This window comes from Anabrus simplex, chromosome 7, assembly GCF_040414725.1.
Source record: "Anabrus simplex isolate iqAnaSimp1 chromosome 7, ASM4041472v1, whole genome shotgun sequence".
Classification (NCBI taxonomy): domain Eukaryota; kingdom Metazoa; phylum Arthropoda; class Insecta; order Orthoptera; family Tettigoniidae; genus Anabrus; species Anabrus simplex.
Window position 1 is genome coordinate 165939152 of NC_090271.1, and position 24539 is coordinate 165963690.

The following is a 24539-nucleotide window of genomic DNA, read 5'->3' on the forward strand; positions in this document are numbered from 1 at the left end:
TAAATTTTAAAAACTTTATTAGAAAAACTAAATTTTATCTGCAATTGACATCAAATTAACTGAAACACATTCAAGGGGTCTCACTCATGTTTAACTCAAAATAAAATTATGACATGAAAAAAAACCTGAACACGGCTTCCACTTAGTTGATGTGTGTAGCTTATTGGTCATTGCTTAATGGTGGTTGAATTGCTGTGAATAAAAAGAAGAGCATCAACATTGTCTGGGTGTAGAAGAGATCACTGTGCATTGAGAATGAAGCCCACTAAACTGAAATTTCTCTCTGAAGCTGAACTTGATACTTGATACTTGCAAACATATTACTTTCTTGGTGATATGGTGAAGTTTTGAGTAGTTTTGTCCATTTGACCTCCAATTCCATTCCACAGTTTTGGTTTAAATATCTTTCCAACTCTTCAATGTCAGAGCAAGAAGCAAACTTCATTACTTTGGCAGATTCGTGGAGTTTTTGATGACCCAGAAAGATTGGAATGCTTGTTATTCATGCATGCCTCGTTCAACATAAGTTTTTTTTTTTACTTAATCAGAAAAATGAAAAATTAAATATGTAAGTCAGCATCAAACTGCATCGTGTAAGGCAAAAGTATTATGCAAACAGTGGCTGCTAATAGAGGAGAGAGATGTAGGAGTTGGTACACATTGTATCATTGCTTATGATATTTTCACACAAGAAATTTGGAATCAATCACAAACAAAACGAGAACTAAGATATCTGATTAATGAACACACAACTGTCCTGAAGAACACAAGTTAATATTCAAATTAGTGCATTCTGTGCTTTACCTTTGCTGTTACATCACATATTTTGTTGTCAGATATCATTTTTAGACAGCAAAATGGTGCCCTTCAGGAATGTTGCCACCTTATGATGTTTATAAATTATGAACTTTTCTTCCATATATGATTTGATGTGACTCCACAAAAGTTCTATTTCAGAGACCTCTTTGGTATGAGGCTCCTAAGTAGGAGTGTCATTTTCCACAATAGGACAAGGTGAAGTGTGGGTGACTTCTCACATTCTAATTCTTTTGATGTTCCCCTGAAGGGTTGTAAAATAAGCTTACTTAAATTGTGTATCAAGATCACCACATGGAAGTCCGCCTCCATAGCGTAATGGTTAGTGTTATTAGCTGCCATCCTTGGGGGTGTGCCTAAAAAGAGATGTGCCACCTCGGGATGAGGACACGAGTTTACTGTACTTACCACATGGAACAAATTTAAATTACCAAGTATTTCAAATGGCAAAGCATAAGAATGCAGTAAGCTACATAACATAATGAAATACATAATTTAAGGAGCATGATCTGTTCCTTCATCAGCTTGATAAGGATTCCTTCCATATGACTTTTTAGCAAGCTTTTCTCACAAATCCAAATACTGATATTGTACAAATTCTAGCATCATTAAATTAGTGTTCCAATGAGTGGTGTTAGATTGTTGCAATGATTTTTCAAGAGCATTTATTAGGTCACTTTGTTTGATGTAGTAACAAGTCCTTTTGTTGCTGACATAAAGGCATCAGTATGAGGGCAACAAACTGAAATAAGCATTTCTCAGCACCGTGTTGTCATATGACAGGCACAATTCAGTCTCGTAATTATGTTGGCACCTTGATCAGTTTTAAAATGCAGGTCTTGTAGTATGGTCATTAAAAACTATTTAGAACAGTATTCTGATTAAGTCCGCCTTGACAATACACTTTCTGTCAACGAACATTATTTATTCATTGTACGTTTCGAGAACAATAAACATTCTCTTTGTTGAAATGAGATTGTACTGAGCACGTGGCTGTGTGGTTAGAGTTGCGCATCTGTGAGCTTACATTCGGGAGAATGTGGGTTCGAACCCCACTGTCGGCAGTCCTGAAGATGGTTTTTCCATGGCTTACCATTTTCACACCAGGTAGCAGCTGTACATTAATTAAGGCCACAATCACTTCCTTTCCTATCTCATCATCGCCATAAGCCTTATCTGTACAGTGCGACGTAACGCAAATTGAAAAAGATGTTTGCCCATGAAGAGAATGGACAGAGAGTGTATTGACAAGGCAGATTTAACCAGAATACTATTTTAAATCATTTTCATTGAGTTTATATAAGTCAATACAGGAATAACACCACCTATTCTGGTCAGATTTATCAACAGTTATAGTATGGTCTCAATGATACCAAGAACAATACATTGTCTTAGCAATTCTCTTCTAACATTATCACCTGTTTTAGGCTAGTTTGGAAATCTGGTCCTGAACAAGGCACGAGTCTTGAGTTCCCATTCAACAAAATAAGAAACCATGAATGATACATAATGATTCTTTTTTGGCACTAAATGTTCATATATCCATCGTGGCTGTGCATTTCCTTCTACTCATACGGTTGAGTACCTCTGGCATAATTGAATTTTGTAGACATTTAACACTTTCTACAATGTGTTGGGACACGGTTCTTGGATGAGTTTTGATATCTGTTGTGGATAATTTTCCATACATAGCTCCAGTGTCCAACCAAGATCTGAATGAGATCCAGAAAGCCATCACCTCCATCTGTCTCATATGACTTTAAGTCTCGAACACACATACCAACAAAGTTAGCAGCGATCAAGTCCTGAGAAAATTTAGAAAGATGTTTTTCTTTTACAGGAGATGATTTGTTGTTAGATATGCAAGGATGATGATAAATGTGCGACGTGCTGGTCAACCCTTTAGTGTGTGCATAAAGTTCACCATATGTTGTACAGCACACAAAATGAACGCCTTTACCATCACCATCAATTACAGGCTTGAATACCAACCAAATACGACTTAAGGTTCTGATCCGGTTCAGAAGTCTTGTATTGTCAAGTTTCTAGGTTGTCCTTTACATTTTTTATGGCCATGGTTTCTTTTCTTTTGGAACCACAGTCCGAATTCATTTCCGAAAACAGGATAGATGGGGAAGTCGAACAGAAAACCCCAGCAAACCTGATCGTCTCCAATCAGCTGTAATGCAACTCACTCCGCTAACACTCAGTACAGTGTACACAGTGGTGTGTGGTTGCATGTTTCAGAGAGGACTAGTTCTAAGGACGCTGATATGAAAGTATCTGACAAATACACATACAAAACACATTTTAAATAACCAAACTGTTACTTAGGAAATATCAAAATGGTAATAAGGTTTACCTCTTTTATTTGTACCAGAATGGAATCCATCTATCTTTTTTACAAGCAAATTTATCTATAACTGCACCATAGAAGCTGGTTTGATTTTGAAGTATGGAAATAACACCTTTCTAATTTATAATAGTTTTAGTCTGGAGAGCCTATCTTCACACTGAGTGTTTTAAACATAACATTTTACACATTTAAGGCAGGAAAAAGTACGTTCTACTGTCGAGGTACTCACTGGAGTAGCAGATACGAGGCAACATGCTTTAAATATTTCTGGATTCACCCTACTTTGGCCAACTATGTGCATTTTAGGATCTTTGCAGTCTCAGTCACTGCCTAGCCAGAAGAATCTGACAATCTGTGCACAGCCACTAATTCACTACGCAAATTTTCGAAATGAAACACAGTTTTTGTAAGCTGATTTAAGAGATCCAAGCAGACTTTAACTTCTTTGAGTCAGTAAAATAAATTGCAGTTCTTCTAAATCATGATATCTAACCTCCATTTGACAGACCATGGTATCAATGATTTCATTATGAATATGCAGATATCTCATTCTGGATCATTTTATTAATTTTCCCAATGGTGATTTCTAGGAGGTTCATTCTCAGTACTTTCTTTTAGCGTTTCATATCTTGCATCAAAATTATTTTGATATTCTTGAATGCAGGAAATGGTCTTGTTCACTTTCTCGATGCAATAAATATTGAAAGTCCTAGCCTGGAGAATGTATCAGTGAGCGAAAAAATATGCCTAAAAATTTCCAGAAGAAAAGTCAAAATTCTTCAAAGATGCTAAATAACCTTTAGCAGAAACAAAAGTGTCCACATCTCAGTTGTCCAGATTATCAACAATCTCCTCAAAAAATGTGATGATTTCAGTTTTATTTTCATATACTGCATTCACAATCTCAGAGTTGTAGTTCCACCGTGTTGTAGCCACTGTTGGAAAACGCTTCTTTACTTCTGACAAATTCAATGCATGCATACACTTTAAGGAATGAAAAGAAAATGATGGAATACCATTCAAAGTCTTAAAAAATATCTTGCTTTCCTTTACAAAATGAACTAACTGAGACAAGAATGTGTCAAACCAATGTGCATAACAATGTACAAAAAGTTATTTGGGCATCTTTTCTTCATTAGGGCCTGCAGACCACTTACGGGGCCAAAACATTTTGCCTCCCCACCATACCCTTGAGCTACGAGCTTGTCCTCACATTGAAATTCCAAAAAGGTTTTAAAACTTGTTCACTTAACGCAGCAGCAGGGTGATCTTTGCTGACATCAGTGAACCTAAAAATCTTTCCTGAATTTTGTCCTCTTTTACATAACAAATTACTGTGGAAAGTTGCGATTATTTTGCAACATCAGAAGTTTAGTTGAGCATTATTGCAGTGAAAGGCGCATTGTTTTTTTCTTGTTTTATTGTGCCTAGAATTACGTCACCGACGCTTTCAATAATGTCATTTTGGATTCAGTTTGACATGCCTTTAAATACTTCTGTGTTTTTGTAAATGTGTGTCCAATTTCATATCCTACTATAGTAATTGCAAAAACCCAATATAGGTTCCCTGATTAAGAGATTCCTTGTGCTCATCATGACCTATGAAAGGCAGCTCTTGTTTCACTAATAGGCAAATTATGTAATTAATCATTTCATTATGTCTTTGATGGAATTACTGTGGAAAGTTGCGATTATTTTGCAACATCAGAAGTTTAGTTGAGCTTTATTGCAATGAAAGGCGCATTGTTTATTTCTTGTTTTATTGTGCCTAGAATTACGTCACTGACACTTTCAATAATGTCATTTTGGATTCAGTTTGATATGCCTTTAAATACTTTTGTGTTTTTGTAAATGTGTGTCCAATTTCATATCCTACTGTAGTAATTGTAAAAACCCAATATAGTTTCCCCGATTAAGAGATTTCTTGTGCTCATCATGACCTATGAAAGGCAGCTCTTGTTTCACTAATAGGCAAGTTACGTAATTAATCATTTCATTATGTCTTTGATGGAATCAACTTTGGCATTATGCTTTGAAATATCTGTCCTGTGTTGTTCACTTAACTGAAAGTCTATTCTTGATTTACCAAAAGTTTTCCATTTCGTTACTGCAGATAAATGTGACAGACTTTTCATGACAGATCAAGATCCTTTCATAAAAATGATTGATGTCTGAGAAACCAGTACTGTTCTATATTTCTCTCTGTGTTTCAAAAATAACACAAGGCCAGAAAAATAATTTACTTTTTAGATTGGCAGGCAGTTAACCATTTTGAAGAATCATAATATTCAGTCTTGAAATGACAAACATATTTCTTCATTTGCATACTTACTGTATTCTAATGTTCAGAGTGGGCCTACCTTGTGCCATAATTTCATGCTTATCCTAAAAATTCAAGGGCCCAAAGGAAGCATTCAACAGACAATCCAAAATCCATTTTGACTGTTAGCGTGACTGAATTGTGTGTGCCTGAGTTCAGGAGCCGCACTCCCCGTTGCCAATGACGTATGAGGCAATGGACTAGATTCTGGTAGTGAGTCCTTTACCATGTATATTGTACTGCATGAAATACACAATACTGCTTGAAATCATTGTTACATTGTACTAAAACACTACCTGGAATTAGCTAATAATCCACTATTAATATTTAGCACTAAAGAATTCCTGTTAATGAGCAATGGGACTACCGTACTAAAAATTATTACGAGGGAACGCTGGTGCACACGGAACTTATATACAGTATAACAGAGAGGACCAGGAAACTAAACCTAGTCCCTTCCGCTTCATTCAGCCAGGCGGCAGCGTGGACGAGTCCAAATATACATGCTTGCTAAGGGAAGCGAAAAAATTCGAGTGGTTGCATGGAGGTACATGTCGTCATGTTAAACATTTCTATCTGATGCAATTTGGTGTATTGATAAAATCAAAGGAATACAACACACTCAGGGGACTAGCCTAGTCCTACTAGTCCAGTGACTGTACACATTTAAGCAATCAACCCATAGCACTACCATAGCATTGCCCAGCCCAGCCCATGCAATGATGTCATGGGCTTCTTATGTTCAAGCGTTCTAAAGCCCATTGCCGTCTATTGCCAAAGCAGCTCATAGGCTGGTCTGCTCTGCAGGACTCTGCCGAATACCTCAAACTTCCAGGAGAATTTTGTATTATAGTATTCTTCAGACTCTGCATAAATGGCTTTCTTTTCACTCTGAACCAAGATAGAGGGGTTCAGATCATTTTCAAACCGGGTAATCAGGTCTACGATAATCGCTAGAGAATCAGTTGGTTAAGTGTTATGATCTCACTGAACAGGTGAAATCCATCATTACCAAAACTAACATGTCTTTTAGCCTATGTTTAACCTTATGATGCCATGAGTTTATTAGTAACCTGTTATACAAGCAGCTACCAACTCTGGGCTTTCTGTCTTTCTGGCACATCTGTGACAGTGTGTCGACTCGCTTTTGATATAGGGTACTCCACAAAGACTAATGTAATTTCATGTTTAGTTTTATTGCTGCTCTCCACTCTGAAGAAGAGAGTCCTTGTTCCAGTAAAAGAATGCTGTTGGTCTTTAAGAACACCTGTAACTTTGCAACAGCTATTCCCTGCCACATCTGACAACTCCTACCTTGAAGGTAGGATTCTTGAAGTTCTTGGCACATCTTTCTTGATGTATTGGAAGTGGTTCCGAATGACTGTTGGAAAAACTTCATTTCAACATCGAAGTCCATGATTTTGTCTACCAGTGGGTCTAATAAACCTTTTAATCTCTGTGTGATAGAGAAATGCTGAAGATATTTCTCCCACAAACAGTTAAAAATAAACAGACCTCTTAGCCAATGTGGTGAGTAAAACAATGGCATAGATGTATTAGCCAGAAGTCCAATTATGTTTTTTGCATTACCCCTAATTATGAGGTCTATGCTATTAGTTATCGCAAACAGAATTTTCAAACAGGGGTCCATTTGTAGTCAGAATATATTATGCATTGTGAAGAGGCACTGATTGATAATGGATAATTTCTGGTTTGGTTTATGTACTGTTAATTTTTCACATTTGGTACTGAAATGAGCTCATAAGTCCCTGTTGAATATTATTTCCTCAGATATATTGCATCTTAAATATCTGGTTTTCTCTCCAGGTCCTCAGGCCCAAATTATGCTTCCACTAATGCTAATCTCCTGCTGATGAAGCGCTCACCAGGATTACTTGATTTGAGAACTGGAAAAGATCCAGAGGAAAGCTGAACAATTTGTTACGGGTCATTTCTGAAAAACAAGTAGTGTTATGAAAATGTTGTAAACTTTGGGCTGGGAAGACTTGGGAGTAAGGAGACAAATATCTTAACTATGCAGAATATTCTGAGCTATGAGTGGAGAAAAAATGAAATGGCATATGGCTTTTAGTGCCGGGAGTGGCCAAAGACAAGTTTGGCTCGCCAGATGCAGGTCTTTTGATTTGACTCCCATAGGCGATGTGCGCGTCATGATGGGGATGAAATTATGATGAAGACGACACATACACCCAGTCCCTGTGCCAGCGAAGTTAACCAATTATGGTTAAAAATTCCCGACCCTGCCAGGAATCGAACCTGGGATCCCTGTGACCAAAGGCGAGCATGCTAACCATTTAGCCATGGAGCCAGACATCAGTGGAGAGATGGCTTGGAATGACATTAATAGATGAATAAGCTTGAATGGAGTTTTTCAAAGTTGGAAAAAAGATGAAGATAAAGTTGTAATACAAGAGGACAAGTTGGGGAAAATACTCTTTTACAGGAAAAGGAATCAGGGTTGGAATAATTTACCAAGAGAGATGTTTGATATCATTTAAGAAAAAAGACCACATAAACAAACTATAGGGAATCTACCATATGGGTGACAGCCCTAAATGAAGATCAGTGGTGATTGATTGATTGATTGATTGATTGATTGATTGATTGATTGATTGATTGATTGATTGATTGATTGATTGAAATTCTGATAACACTGGATTTATTTGTGTTAGCAGTAAGTTGAATCTTATGAAACGTATCTTGGCACAGTTCAATTGCTTTAACAGCAGAGAGCAGGTCAAGCCTTGTAATTATCCAATCATGAGCAAATCCAGTTAATCTCCTCAGCTAATTTATAACCAAAAATATTCCTAAAATTTGGGTCACACATTTCCTGAAATATGAAGTGAATGGTGATGTTAAAGATCAAAGGTGATACCTTTCTTTACTTCAATGGGCTCTGACCTTCTGTCTCCCAAGGAAAGAAAGATTTCATTTTGCTCTATTAAACTGGCTATCAGTCACTGTAGATTTGTTGATATGCCCTAGCCATTTAACTTCTTTTGATGTGCTCGTGTCTGATGTTATCAAATCCTTGGGATTTGTCAAGAAAAACTACAACACAATCTCTCTTATGCTTTTTGGCACCCTGAATAACTGCATTAACAATTTTATAATTGTTTCTGGAATGCCTGGAGCAAAACCTCTTTGATTCAGATTTAGACTGACTTAAATGGCTACTTATTCACGTTGTCAACATCCCCTTCAAAGCTATATAAACTGTTACTCGTATAATCTATTCAATAAGGCATAATTTGTAGATCAAATGGGTCCACTATACAAACAATGAATATCAGCTCCAAGATCAATTCAAGACTCAAGAATACTTGTTTATTATAAGGACATTGGCATAGTCCAACAACACCATTCATAACCATTTTAATATGTTATTTTAATTCTGATTTTAAATGTGTAGTCTGACATTTCATCCACACTGTTTTAGATTAACACTTTACTTCAGACATACCAATTTGTAATTTTTTTTTTGGTAGTCATATATATCTGCACGTATTTCTAATTTGGTCATTGGCTGAAGATGACCTAATGTAGCAAGGTCGAAACTAGTACCAATTATATAAGATAAAATATTAATTTCCAATTTGATCATGGCTGAAGATGACCTAATGTAGCAAAGTTAAAACTAGTACCAATTATATAAGATATAATATTAATCTAATGGTACTGAATAAGAGGACCTTCCTCTACCCTTTGATAGTTGACACCTGAGATATGATTCAAGGAATTTCTCGATGGTTCATCTTACTATTGAATGGATGTTTATTGGTCTCTAGTTACTCATATCCTCTTCATGACCATCTTTGTCCACAAAATTTGTTTTATCATCTCTAATATTAAGAGGCCTAAGCTGTAGCAAGCATTATGTCTATCATCAATTTTTAAACAGATGTTGCATGTAAATGTTTGATGGTCCTTAAAGGGATGCAGTTAGGCCCTGGTGCTGAGTCAAAAGAAATTTGTTTGATTGCTCAACTGACAACTGTCAGTTAGGCTGTCAGTTTTTGATAGTGTTATAATCATCAAGAACTCAAGGGGATTTTTCTTCTTATGAAACTTATAACCTGACTTTTCACCCTGTTTACAATTATACCTTTGTTTGCTCGCCAACTCACAACATTGTCTAGGTCTTTCTGCAGTCACTCACATTCTCGTATCTTATTTATTACTCTATAGAGTTAAATATCATCTGCAAAGAAAGTTATCTGTGATTCCAGTTCTCTGCTCATATCATTTATATACAACAAGGAAATATTGCCTTGCAGAACTCCTCTCTTAATTATTACAGGATCAGATAATGCTTCACCGACTCTAATTCTCTCAGTTCTGTTTACTAGAAATGTATCTGCTGTGCTCCAGTAAGATGCAATCATGAATGAACAATATTAGCTGACTGTTAGAATTTTTTATATTGCCCAAACTTTTGTGGGTTGTAAAAAATGCTTTGCTCACAATTGGAGATATAGTTTATACAGCATGATTTGGATTAAGACTTCTACATCCATTTTTTAATTTAGAAAAGTATTGATAATCACTACTGAGACCTGATATTTTGTACACTTGTGTGCTTCCTTCTTTTGAATAATAAATTATTTCAATTTATAAGGGTACCATTTGGAGATGTACATTTATAATACAAGCTGCAGCATAATATGAAAATTAATAAACTGGAGGAGATATGTCTGAATTAGAATACTGGATTGTATAAGATCACACCAATATATTCAGGTAAAACTGTGAAAAATTCACATGAATAAGAGACAATATGAAGATTAACAATACATTGAACATTATGAAAAATGTGGGCGCACATTGAAAGAAATTGATGAATCACTTACTTTGTTACTTTCATTGATCTGTCACTGTGGCTCTGACTGTATGAAAGTGATTGTGGTATGGATGAGCTAGGTTCGTCATTCCTTTTGAATGGTGTTGCTCATCAGGTTGACTGGTGCATGCATTTCAGTGGACTTGGCAGACTGATAGGTAATAGCAACTTTGGCTCAGTGAGGAAAGCAACAGGAAACTACTTACTCCTCATTTCCCTAGTATGCCTCTTCAGTGACATCTAGGCCATCTAAGACAGCTGATGGTGGAGCTGTTGTAGATCCAAGTAGTATTTGGATTGAGTGCTTTAAAAAAAGTCTTTTTTTAAGTAAAGAAAGTAAGAAATAGTCCACCTTCGTAGCAAAACAGTTGGTATTATTAGCTACCATCTTCAAAGGCCCGGGTTTGATTCCTGGTACTGCCAGAGATTTAAGAATGGTGGGACGTGGTCATGGTGTTCACTGTTTTAAGAGGAAATACAACTGGGCAACCATCCTCTATCAACAATAATCATAGGAAACATTTTTGAAGGGATCCAAACACTTCAAAAAATGAAGGCATTGGTCAAAGAAAGCCAAGGGCCACGAACAGCATGAAAATGAATTACTCCCTAGCATTTGCAACCTAATACCGTCAGGGTTGAAAGGGAGGTAGGATAGGATAGGATAGGATAGGATAGGATAGGATAGGATAGGATAGGATAGGATAGGATAGGATAGGATAGGATAGGATAGATGAAAGTGTAAAGCATGATACAAGTAAGTGGAATCAATGCCAGAATTCTGCTAAGGGCCCCATGGTCACCAACCCATACTCCCAAGTTGAGAGCCCATGGGGCCCCTTTTAGCCATCTCTTACGACAGGCAGGGGATACTGTGAGTGTTATTCTACTGCCCCCACCCACAGAAGGAATGGTGGGAGTGCTGGGATGTAATCATAAATGGTGCATGCAGCTTACCTCTATTGGAGGTGTGCTTGGGACGATGACACAAGTATTGTCTGCCTCTGTGGCATAATGGTTAGCACTATTAGCTGCCGACTTTGGGGGAACAGGTTTGATTCCTGGTACTGCCAGAAATTTAAGGATGGGAGGAGAGCTGGTATGTTGTTTAAATGGCACATACAGCTCACCTCCATTGGGGTGTCTGAAAAGAGCTGCATCACTTCAGGATGAGTTTACATTTACTTTAATAATAAATGTTACCTGTGCTACAAGAGTATACATACTTGACCTAATTCAAGTAATATTTGGATCATTTAAGATTTTATTAAATTTTATTGTCGAATTTTGTGGGACACCCTGTACTTCACATACCGATTTTTCTGGGACTTACGTAAGACACAAGCTTCAAGATGTTTCCTAACAAGCATCCAACTGAACATTTAAATTTGATTGGGTTAAATAAATCGAAAGGTAACTCCTGTGCAGTCATTGGTCATTCATTTTGCTGTGGCATTTCCATTGACATCATTCAGCATGGGCTTCCTTCAGAAAGTGCATTGCAGAGTCTGAATTCTGGCTTCGGCATCATGTAGAGTGGACGTGTTGTCCGGGAGCCCTGTGCTCCTTGGGAGCTCTGGCTTTTCTTGGGGTAAACAAATCTTAAATTTCCTAATGTAACTTAACATTATTTTATTTCACTTTTTAATTTGTCACAGGAGTTAAGCTGTCGATTTTTCTATCAGAAATTAATTGTAATTTATGGTGGTGTAAAGAGGTTTAACACCCATGTTCACGTTGCCACGAGGCAAGCCTTTTTTAACAGTTTTGTAACATAAATTAATTTTTCAGTAAACTTGACCTCGGTAATTCTGATTCTTTTTAACATGTTTTCCAATGACCTGTATTTTATTTCTTTAGTGAAGGTGCTTCATATTTAAAGTGTTTTCCATGAAGACTAGCATAGGTATGATTGTAAGACTGCAACTTCAGGGTTTGTTTTTCTATTTGGTGTTTTATGTTAATGGTAGAGTTCATTATTTCCTTTTTAGATGTTTTTATAATAAATAAGTATTTACGATAAGTAGATATTAACTAAATTATTCTTTGTTCGAAGTTTCATCCACAAAAGTTCTTCAATCCACAAACTTATGGGGTTCCTTCCGCTGTCCACATCCTGCCGTTAGTTTCTGTGTGTTTTACCTTGTTTAATTTTGATTTTATTATATTGTTTTAACTATTCTAAATTTATTTAATGTCCAAATTGTCACAGCTACAATAAATGAATACATAAATAAATAAATAGTGTAAATACTGTACATCTCTGATGCCATTTTTTTTTTTTTTGCTAGGGGCTTTACGTCGCACCGACACAGATAGGTCTTATGGCGACGATGGGATAGGAAAGGCCTAGGAGTTGGAAAGAAGCGGCCATGGCCTTAATTAAGGTACAGCCCCAGCATTTGCCTGGTGTGAAAATGGGAAACCACGGAAAGCCATTTTCAGGGCTGCCGATAGTGGGATTCGAACCTACTATCTCCCGGATGCAAGCTCACAGCCGCGCGCCTCTACGCGCACCGCCAACTCGCCCGGTCTGATGCCATCAAAAGTAGTGGTAGTAAAACTGACATTTCAGCAGGTTACTTCGAGGGCTTCTGAAAAGTTGAGTTCACTGATTTCTTTCAACCCTAGCTGAGCAAGATTGAATCATCTTTGTTTGAATCCACTACAGAATCACTGCAAGTAATAACACCGGTAATTGTATGTATGTTCAGTCTTCAGCCCTAAGGCTGTTTGGATCCTCAACAGCTCTGCCATCAGCTGTCATAGATGGCCTAGGCATCACTGAAGAGGTGTACTAGGGAAATGAGGAGTGAGGTAGTTTCCCGTTGCTTTCCTCACCGAGCCAGAAGTTGCTATTACATATCAGTCTGCCAAGCCCACTGTAATGTATGCACCAACCGACCCTATGAGCAACGTTTTCAAACCATTCATAGCAGGGACTGTTGTATTAATGAGATATTTGAACATTTTCAGCAAATTGGAAAATAACATCCCTTTCCTGGAAGAATAACGCTGCTTTTGGAAAAGTAAACCCGTTTTTCATCAACAAGTACAACCATCTTTTGTAGGCTCCTACTGCTGTATAATCAATAGCAGCAAGTTAGTTTAAGGAGTCTAGTTTAAGGAGAGGTGAGATATTTTTTAAAAAAATTTTATTGGTTTTACCATATTATATGCTGTCCATGTCAGGGAAGCTCATATTGAGATTACCAACTAATGTCAATCTCAAGCACATTTCTGAAAACGATTTGCTGGTGTGTATGCATTATTGTTGTAGGGTGATTTCCGCCATTTAAATAGATAATGCAGTACCATATCTTAGATGGACAGGTATATGAAGGCCTCCTGCATTAATTGGTCTTTCAAAGAATAATGTGTAAAGATTTGTTGGCTTATTATCTGGATTTAGGTCAAAGGCTAAAACAAAAGAATGATTATGGCATATATCCTACTACCTATATTAGTCTTTTCTCACAAGTTAACCTTATTTTATGAAACTCTATCATTCGTTGTTTTACCATTAAGGAAGCAGACATATCAAGGTGTCATATGAACATTACCAGAACTACTGAGAGTCCAACAAGCATCATAGCTGCAATAGCCACTCTCCAGTGTCCCAGGCGATATGCTACCAGTCCAAAACAGTTGGTGCCCAGCAAGTATCCTAGGCTATCTGGAATAAACACAGTTCCCAGCTGCCATTTCTGAAAGAGAAATGAAAATACTTTACTCATGAGTTTTTAAAATAGATAAATACATAGTGTTCTAGGACTTAGTTTGTATTTATATCATGTTAAATGATCAGTATACTAACTTTTGTCAGAAAGGGGCAAAAGTGAAAATGACCAGTGACAAGCCAAATTTCCTTAAAATGTGACATTAATGAAATACTGCCATGTATCAAGTTGATATATATTTATTAGTGATGACTTCAAGAAAAAAGCAAGAATAAGTTAATGCTGTTCATCATAATGTATTTTGTATTTCTATTATTTTACATACTTTTTTTTTTTGGACATGTCTATGATGTTTGAATTGTGATGTTGTTTGGAATGAGGGGGAAAGGAGGAGGGAGAAAGCATGTTTGGTTACATAACCACACTCAGGCATAATCAACTGATAACTTAAAGTTTAGTTATCTGTAGAAAGATAATGATCATTAAAAAGAACACACAATAATGATAAACACAATGATAGCTGGGAAGTGAAAACAAGCTCATCGGGGGTGAGAAGAAATGGATGTAGAAGAACAAGGATTGATGAGATGGTAGCTCATTTATTAAAAGTTGGTAGTGCATGATGATGTGGAGATTGTCGTTGTCCTTCTGCGTTGTCAAGTTTGTCCTTGTCTTCTTCTACTGCTCCCTCTTCCAACACTGAGCTGCCATTGTAGTCAACCTATTAAGCATTTCCTTTCATATTCCTATCTTTATACAACAATGATGATACATCAATATGGGGAGCGTGGTTTAATATAAAAGAGTCTATGACAACCATGAATTTTTTAAATTAAAATATTAAATAATAATAATAATAGTAATGTTTATTACATCCCGTTAATTACCTTTGATGGTTTTTGGAGATGCCGAGGTGCCAGAATTTTGTCCAGCAGGAGTTCTTTTAAGTGCCAGTAAATCTATCGACATGAGGCTGATGATAAAGATGTTGATTCCCAGAGGGAACCTGAAATTTTTGTTCCAAATGAGCAAATTTATATACCAACTAGTTGATGTGCCCGTGCTTCGCTACGGGATTCTCAGAAAGACTGACTTTGTGGTTTTCCTAACCTGCAACATAGGTCATTACAAAAACGTAAGTATGAATGTAGCGATTAAAAGCAATGCTATCATATAAAATACCCGATCAAATGGAAAGCCGTGCGTTTAATCACTTTTAACGAACAGTGCTGCGGTTAGATTGCGGTGCCAATCTAATAGTCCAAAGTTCCAGAGCTGGGATGACCAGGCCGCAGATTGCCATGAACACTCATCTGCCATTATTCCGCTAAATATGCACACTGTTCATTCCAATCAGTGCCTCAGAGTAGGGATTGAATAGCCCGAATGCTATGATGATCCAGTGTGTTACGTACCAGTAGTATCAGAAAATTTATAAACCAGGGGAATGGCATGCTAAAGAAGAAAGTTATCTAACTCCCCAGCTACTTCCCATCAATATTCAGACAGGCTGTTACACACTGTACGACTGGGCGAGTTGACCGTGTGGTTAGCGGTGCGCAGTTGTGAGCTTGCATCCGAGATATAATGAATTCGAACCCCATTGTCGGCAGCGCTGAAGATGGTATTCCGTGGTTTCCCACTTTCACACCAGTCAAATGCTGGGCCTGTACGTTAATTAAGGCCTAAGGCACTCCTAGCCCTTTCCTATCCCATCATCACCATAAAACCTATCTATGTCGGTGCAACGTAAATCAAATAAAAAATACTCTGTACGCAGCAGTAATCCTATCTACCGGAGATGAGGGGCAACAGAAGACACAAAGCACATCACGACAAACAATGGTCAATGTAATGTTATTGTTGATCAATGTTATGAGCTTTCTATATTGTAGGCCTTCACATTTAGTTTTCTTTCGACTCTGTGATTTGTAAAATATTTTATACCATAAACTGTAGTTTCTTATTCACCGACTTTACATACCGATTTTCATTAAATACTGTTTACCCATTTTCTCGTTACTCGGCGCTTATATGTACTTAGTAACAAAAATCCAAATTCATGAATATCTTTGTGATCATAGCCAGTACGGTAACAATGTATAAGACATGAATAATAGGAAATTTAATATTATATAACCTTAGTTATGTAGCATTCATCGATTACACCTCTAATAAGAAATATTTGAGAATTACATTTTAGGCCATCCCCTAAACTACCATTTCACTCAGCGTGAATAAAATAATTTACAGCCTAGACTATAGTGACTTATTTCCTGACTTTGCATACTGATTTTCATCAAGATAGGACTACTAATAATAATATTTGAGAATTGAATTTTACGCCTTCCCCTAAACTACCATTTTTCTCAGTGTGAATACAATTATTGATAGCCTAGATTGTAGCAACTTATTCCCCAACTTTGCATACCCATTTTCTTTAAAATGCGACCACTAATAACATAAATAGTTGAGAATTCAATTTTAGGCCTTCCCCTAAACTACCATTTCACTCAGCATGAGTAAAATGATTTATAGCCTAGATTGTAGAGGCTCATCCCCGGACTTCACATACTGATTTTCATTAGACCACTAATAACAAAAATAGTTGAGAATTCAATTTTAGGCCTTCCCCTAAACTACCATTTCACTCAGCGTGAGCAAAATGATTTGTAGCCTAGATTGTAGAGGCTCATCCCCTGACTTCACTTACCGATTTTCATTAAATTCTCTTCAACCGTTTTCTCGTGATGCGTGTACATATATACATACAGACAGACAGACAGACAGACAGACAGAAATTACGGAAAAGTAAAAAGTGCATTTTCATGTTACTATGGACATGACCGATACAGAAATACCATTATTTTCAAATTCTGAGCAATGTACAGACAAAACTCTTATTTTATATATATAGATATAGCTGGTCTGTTCAAATACCACTGGACTGATCCAGGATCGAACCTGCCAAGTTGGGTTTAGAAGACCAGTACCTCAATTGTCTGAGCCACTCAGTCCAGAAACATGAAAACATCAAGGGATGAGGACTTTCTCCACATCTTCATACACTACGGTCTTCAGATGGATGGGATCTCTCCTCATCCATTCCACTTCTATTACATCCATTTCTTCTCAGACCCTGATGAACTTGTTTCTTCTCCCCAACTTCATCAGGGGGGCAGGCATTAACATCCCTGATGGGCCATCGTGACAGATCTTGATGTGGGAAGTGTAGGATAAAGAAGAAAGCTCAACAAACAAAGGAAAGGGACATAAGATGGTGATAAATACAGGAGGTAAAAGACTAAGAACAAGGGAAATATATGGAAGAAGAAAAAAGATCACTAAGGATCAGTGTAAGAAAAATGGACAAGAACACATAATAAGATAAACACAATGACTGGCCAGCTTAGGAAGAGGAAGCAACAAGAACAAACATGAAAACAAAGGGACAATCTTTACATCTTCATACACTACTATCTTGAAATAGATAGCACCTCTCCTTGTCAATCCCACCTTCTCAATGTCTGACAAGCTCATCATTGAGGGGCCATTTCAACAGATCTAGGACAAGAGAAAGCCAGACAAATACAGGAAAATGGAAGAGACAAAAAAGATGAATATGAATATACAAGGAATACAGGAGGCAAACTACACCAGTCTATATAAGTAATACCCATTGTTCCTGTCTTTCTTTATGTGATTTTATTTGTTACTTGTTTGTTCCTTTCCAACACTGAAATGAGGCTATTCATATCATCTTTAAACTCTGGTTAAGAAAAAAGTACTTTCTTTCTTCTGTAACCTTACTTTACAAGATTTTATTATTATTATTATTATTATTATTATTATTATTATTATTATTATTATTATTATTATTATTATTATTATTATAATCAGTACCGGTATCTGAAACTGTTAAAAAGAACGAGCAACGGAAACGTTCAACTATAAGAAGCCGCCCTGAAGCCGTACTTATTAAACCGATGAATGGCAAGACTTTTGCAGATGTTGTGAAGGATATCCGCAGTAAGGTGGAGCCGGAAGATAGTGGCGCTGGTATTAGATCGATCAGGAAAACTGTATCTGGAGCGGTTCTTCTTGAATTTAATAAGGCCACGGAAAAGGAGAATAGAGAAAATTTTAATAGAGCACTTAAAGGTGCTCTTGGTCACGATGGCGAAGTAAAGGTTTTGACGCCTAGAACTACATTGGAAATTCGGGATATGGACTGTACCATCACTATTTCCGAAGTAGAGGAGGCTGTAAGATGAGAATTAGAAAATCCTAATCAAGAATTGAAGGTCTCAATCACAAATCCGAACAGCAGGGGACAAAAGATCGCCATTGTGGAGATAGAAGATAGCGAGGCACGAAAGCTGTTAGACATAGGCAAAATTAAAGTAGGCTGGCTATACTGCGGAGTAAGACGGTGGGCCGTAGTTCCTCGGTGCTTTAGATGTCTGTCATATGGGCATCAAGCACGAAACTGTAAAGGATTGGACAGAAGTAAACTCTGCTTTAAGTGCGGGGAAGCTGGTCACAAGGCAGTAGGATGCAAAACGAGTCCACGATGCATAATTTGCACAGATATAGGCGTTGAAGAGTCAAAACGACATCATGCTCTTGGCTCAGGAAAATGTATTGTGTTTCGTGAAGCACTGGAAAAGGCCAAAGAGCAGTGGTGAATGGTACAGATCCTTCAAGCCAATATACACAGGAGTCTAACTGCCAATGATCTATTGACGCAGATGACCTATGAGATAGGAGCAGACATCTTGATTCTTAGTGAACAATATCAAGACAGAGATCAACCAGGCTGGTTTTCAGACAATCTAGGGACAGCTGCGATATGGGTGCCAGACCTTGGAAAATATTCAGTTATAAATCAAGGATGCGGGGATGGGTTTGTCTGGGTCCAAGTTGAGAAGGTAATTTTTGTCAGCTGTTATTTTACCCCGAATGAGGCTATTTCTGACTTCCAGACAAAACTAGATGGGCTTGAAGATACTCTGCAAGGGATGGACACTACTAACCTAGTTGTTGCTGGTGATTTTAATGCTCAAGCAGTTGAATGGAACATGCCTCAAACAGATTCTAGAGGGAGACGTACAATGGAGATGGCCGCCAGATTGGGATTAATGGTTATCAATGTTGGTAATGTGACAACCTTTCGGCGACCAGGATGTCAGGGAACTATACCAGACGTAACCTTCGCTTCTGAAAACATTGCGTCTAGGATAACTGAATGGCGAGTAATTGAAGAATATACTGGAAGCGATCACCAGTATATCACTTTTCGTGTACTTCAAGAGATTCCGCATCTAAGGATTACCACGCGCAAGCCAGAAAGATGGAACATAGCTACTATGGATAGAGAAAAATTTCATGAAGTAATACTAAATGGAATGGACTCTATGCCGGATACATGTCACGGAGGCAATAGAAGCATAATTGCTAATAAATGCGTGGAACACACCATGAGGCTCCTTCAGCAAGCATGTGACGCATCAATGACCAGAATCAAACAACGGAGAGGCAAGCGTCCAGCATATTGGTGGAATGAAGAAATTGCTGAGTTGAGGAAACAATGCCTGCGACTCAGACGAAGGACACAAAGAGCACGACATAACGATGAAGTTCTCTCAGTAGAGTATAAGACTATGAAGAAAAGACTGCGAAATACAATTAAAAAGAGTAAAGCCGACAAGTGGTGGGAAATGTCTAAGGAAGTGGATGAAAATCCATGGGGATTGGGGTATAAAATCGTTATGAAGAAATTTGGGATGCTGTCAAGCCCTATCATGGATCCACGCACAATGGAAGAAATAGTACACACACTATTCCCTGATCATCCAGAGAGGATTGATGATGAGGCCGAGAAAGAACTAGTTAATGTGCCACCTTTTACAACTGAAGAACTGATAACAGCAATTAATTCCCTTAGAAATAAGAAAGCCCCTGGACCAGATGGTATTCCAGCAGAAGTACTAAAGGTGGCAGTCGAATTATGTCCTCAACTGCTGTTGAGAATGTATAATCATTGTTTGAAAGCGGGAATTTTTAGCTTTCGTTGGAAGATAGCTAGACTGGTTCTGATCAGTAAAGGGAAAACTGGGGGTTACAGACCTCTATGTATGCTGGACACTGCTGGGAAAGGTTTAGAGAAGCTATTACAACCGAGAATACTAGCAGCAGTCCGATTAGCTGGCGACCTATCTGACCAACAACATGGATTTCGCAGAGGCCACTCAACTCTAGATGCCGTGAAAGAAGTGGTGAAGACAGCAGAACGAGCTCAAATGGGTAATCATTACTCTAGAAAGCTGACGCTTCTTGTGACTCTAGATGTTAAAAATGCTTTCAACTCGGCAAGATGGAGTGATATTTTGGAAGCTCTAAAAGAAACTTTCAAGCTACCAGAATATCTCGTGTATATACTGCGAGACTATTTGAAAGACCGTACATTGTTATACGACACGGAAGATGGTCAGAGAAGAAAACGGCTCACAGCTGGTGCAGCGCAAGGCTCAATTCTCGGACCACACCTTTGGAATATCATGTATGATGGTTTGTTATGGCTGGAGATGCCAGAAGATGTAAAACTTGTGGGTTATGCTGATGATGTGGCTGCTGTGATAGTAACTCGTAACCTAGAGCTGGCTCAATTTAAATTGAATCAGGTGATGCGACGTGTCAAAGAATGGATGATAAATCACAAGTTAGAACTCGCAGATCATAAAACGGAAATTATCCTCTTGACGAGGAAAAGGATTAATACTGTTGTACCGATGCAGATCGGGCAGATAGCCATCGAAACAACTAGGAGCACAAAATATCTTGGTGTGACGCTTGATACTAAGCTTACATATTGGGACCACATCCAACGGGTAACAGATAAGGCGGCAAAAACCATGACTGCACTTAGTAGACTCATGGGAAATATCAAAGGGCCGAAATCTAGTAAAAGGCGGCTTCTCATGTCGACTGTTCAATCGATACTGCTATACAGTTCGGAAATTTGGGCTGAATTGTTAAAAATTACGAAATATCGGAAAAGAATTGCGGCTGTACAACGGAGAGCAGCTTTACGAATTGCTTGCGCATATCGTACAGTATCAGAACCTGCGATTCTAGTAGTAGCAGCAGTAGCTCCTATTGACTTGTTGGCCTTCGAAAGACAAGAAATTTGGCTCACACAAGAAGAGCTAGGAAGGAAAAGGGCAAAGGCTTTGGCTCTTAGTCGCAGAATGCAACGATGGCAAACAAGATGGGAAGATGATTTTAGAGGAAAATGGACTAAAAGATTGATACCTTCTCTGGGCGTATGGGTTGGCCGAAACCATGGTGAGGTGAACTACTATCTCACACAGTTCTTGACAGGTCATGGATACTTCCGAAAATTTCTTCATAGACTAGGGCTAGCAACTAGTCCGGCGTGCATATACTACGGTGATATCGATGACGTATTACATACTTTCTTTGTGTGTGTTCATTGGCTGCCGCAAAGAAGATGCTTAGAAGTTATGCAGGGAGAAATGACGCCAGAAGGGATCGTGTCAGTAATGCTACGAAGTCAAGAATCTTGGGACCAGGTGGCAGTTTACATAGAAAATATTCTGCGTCAGAAGAAGAAGGACCTGGATGATTACGACAGACAGTAAAGCAGAAGAAGGAAGATGAAGCACAAGATGCATTAAGCACGACATCCGTCCTGAAGTAATGCGAGAGCGGTTTCCGGGGCGGAGATAAACGTCGTGGGAAAAGGGAGTGTGGTTTTTAGTGGGTAAGAATCTCCACACACTTGTTGAGTGCGGACCCTCACAAGCGTCTTATGAAAGATTTTCCACACTCCCTCGCAAAAAAAAAAAAAAAAATATTATTATTATTATTATTATTATTATTATTATTATTATTATTATTATCATCATTTTAGGAAGGCTCGGCCTGTGCCGGTAACATAATGGGCTGACTCGGCCTAAGCAAGGAGTCACCCTCTTGATTATGAAACTACAGGTACATATATGTACAAATATGTACAACAGAAATAATTACAACATATACATTTATACAATAAATACAAACAACTTCAGACTTCTTATGTCCCCGTTTTGGGAATCTGTTCTTCAGTATTACTGGAACTGCGGCCTGGATCTTCATGCTGTTTGGCGTGAGTCAGAGGAAAAGTCGTTCCTAGGAACTTCCTCACAATGTGGCAAGTGCTCAGGAGGGTGGCTTTCTGTAGTTCTACGTATGTGTGATGATGCAGGTTTAATGCGGCCAGAGAGCTGTGCAAGCATTTTGGAATAACACCGGTACATGATATTACTATTGGAACTGTGGTGACTGATTCTAGTTTCCACAGACGTTGTATTTCTATTGCCAGTTCTGTGTATTTTGATATCTTTGTGGCTATTGTTGTTTGCAGATTGGAGGTATTTGGACAAGCAATTTCTATAAGGGATGCGGATCTTTTTGATTTATCGATTAGAATAATATCTGGCCTATTGTTGCTGAGCGTGACATCGGTTATGACTTCTCGGTCCCATAGTAGTTTATATGAAGAGTTTTCGAGAATGGGTGGAGGTGTATATTTCCAATATGCAGTTGATGACTGAAGAAATCCACATTTTACAGAAAGTTTCAGGTGAATGATTTTTGCTACCTGATCATGTCGATGCTTATAATCGGTGTTGGCCAAGTGTGGGCAACCAGAGATGATGTGCTGTATGCTCTCTGTAGTTCTGGAACAGCGGCGGCAGTTGTCTGAGACAACTGTTGGATCCTTCATGATAAATCTACGGTAGTTCCGTGTAGCAATTACTTGATCTTGGATGGCCAGAACAAATCCTTCTGTTTCTGGGAAAAGACCGGAGTAGGTCAGCCAAGCGTGCGACGCAGGTTTGTCGATATGAGGCTGATCCAGTTCATGGGGGTATTTCCCGTGAAGAGGTTTTTGCTTCCACATGGCCATATTCATCTCTTTTGTAGGTGGGGTAGAAACAGGCATTTCTGGCGACGACAGATTGAGAGGTGTATAGTTTATATCAGCTCTGCAAACAGCATGATGAAGACACGATGTATCAGCTCTCGAGTGGAAATATTCTCTTAGACTTGATATCAGATTGCTATGTAAATTGACAATGGATAAGAAGCCCCTACCACCTTCTGATCTCGGGAGTGTAAGACGTTCGGTTGCAGATTTAGGATGGTGCATATGGTACCGGGTGAGTGAAACTGCTGTTTTCGTTTGTAACTGCTGAAGTTCTGTTTGGGTCCATTTTATGATACCAAAGGAGTATGTGAGCAGTGGTACGGCATACGTATTGACTGCTTTGGTAAGATGTTTAGCTGTCAGTTTTGATGATAGTACCTTGTTAAGACGTGTTATATATTGTTGCGTGACATTTCTCTTGATGTCGGCATGTTTCATATGAGTGCTCTGATGAAAACCGAGGTATTTGTACATTTCTTCTTCCTCCAGCTGTTGTATGGATTCGTCGCTTAAACTCGAAGGTGTCCCTTGTGCTGAGTAGGATCCTCTGATGACAGTTTGGGTTCTGCATTTGTCCAATCCAAACCGCATGCCTATATCTGAAGAAAACGTCTTGGTAATTGAGAAGAGATGTTGGAGATGGGGTTTGGTAGAGGCATACAGCTTAATGTCATCCATATAGAGTAGATGGCTGATTTTTAATAGCTCTTCTCGCTTATTCTTAATGCTAAATCCATACCCACTTGTGTTCAGTAGGTAGGATAGTGGATTTAATGCCATGCAGAACCATAATGGACTCAGTGAGTCCCCTTGGAAGATCCCTCGTCGTATTGGTATGGGTCTCGTTGCAATACTACAGTTTCTTAGAGAAACGTGAAGTGAGGTGTTCCAGTCTGCCATTACCGTCTTGAGGAAGTGAATGATTGAGGGGTCAACTTTATATGGTTCCAGAACATGTATGAGCCAAGTGTGTGGTACTGAATCAAAGGCCTTTTGGTAGTCAATGAAGCACGTGTATAGGTTCCTGGATTTATGGTGTGCTTGTTCCAGGACCACAGTGTCGATAATCAGTTGCTCCTTGCTCCCCTTGGTATTCTTCTTGCAACCCTTTTGCTCCTCGGCAATGATGTGGTTTTCCTCGCAGTGTTTCAGAATTCTGTTGGCTATTATAGATGTAAATATCTTATATAGAGTAGATAGACATGTTATAGGCCGATACTTCGCTGGATTTTGCAGATTTTCATCCTTTGGTTTCAGATATGTGATGCCAGTGCACAGGAAGGCTGGGAATGTTGCCGGGTTGTCTAAAAATTTCTGGAAATGTTGAGTCAGAAGGAAATGAGTACATGTAAATTTCTTGTAGTAATAATTGTGTATGCGATCAATGCCTGGGGCCTTCCAGTTATGCAGTTTCTTGATGCTCTGTTGTATTTCTCCAATCTCAACAGCCTTGGTTGCCATATGCTTCACTTCATTAGTTCTATCTTTCAGTTCACTGATCCAATGGG

General features: G+C 38.3%; 1 protein-coding gene across 1 annotated transcript in view; it reads right to left on the reverse strand.

Annotated features, from left to right (window-relative positions):
* prt (portabella) overlaps nt 1-24539 on the reverse strand; it is a 94906-nt gene that overhangs the window by 21277 nt on the left and 49090 nt on the right. The window contains exon 8 of the mRNA XM_068228735.1: nt 13920-14063. Coding sequence (XP_068084836.1) covers nt 13920-14063 — 144 coding nt within the window. The remainder of the gene's footprint in view (nt 1-13919; nt 14064-24539) is intronic.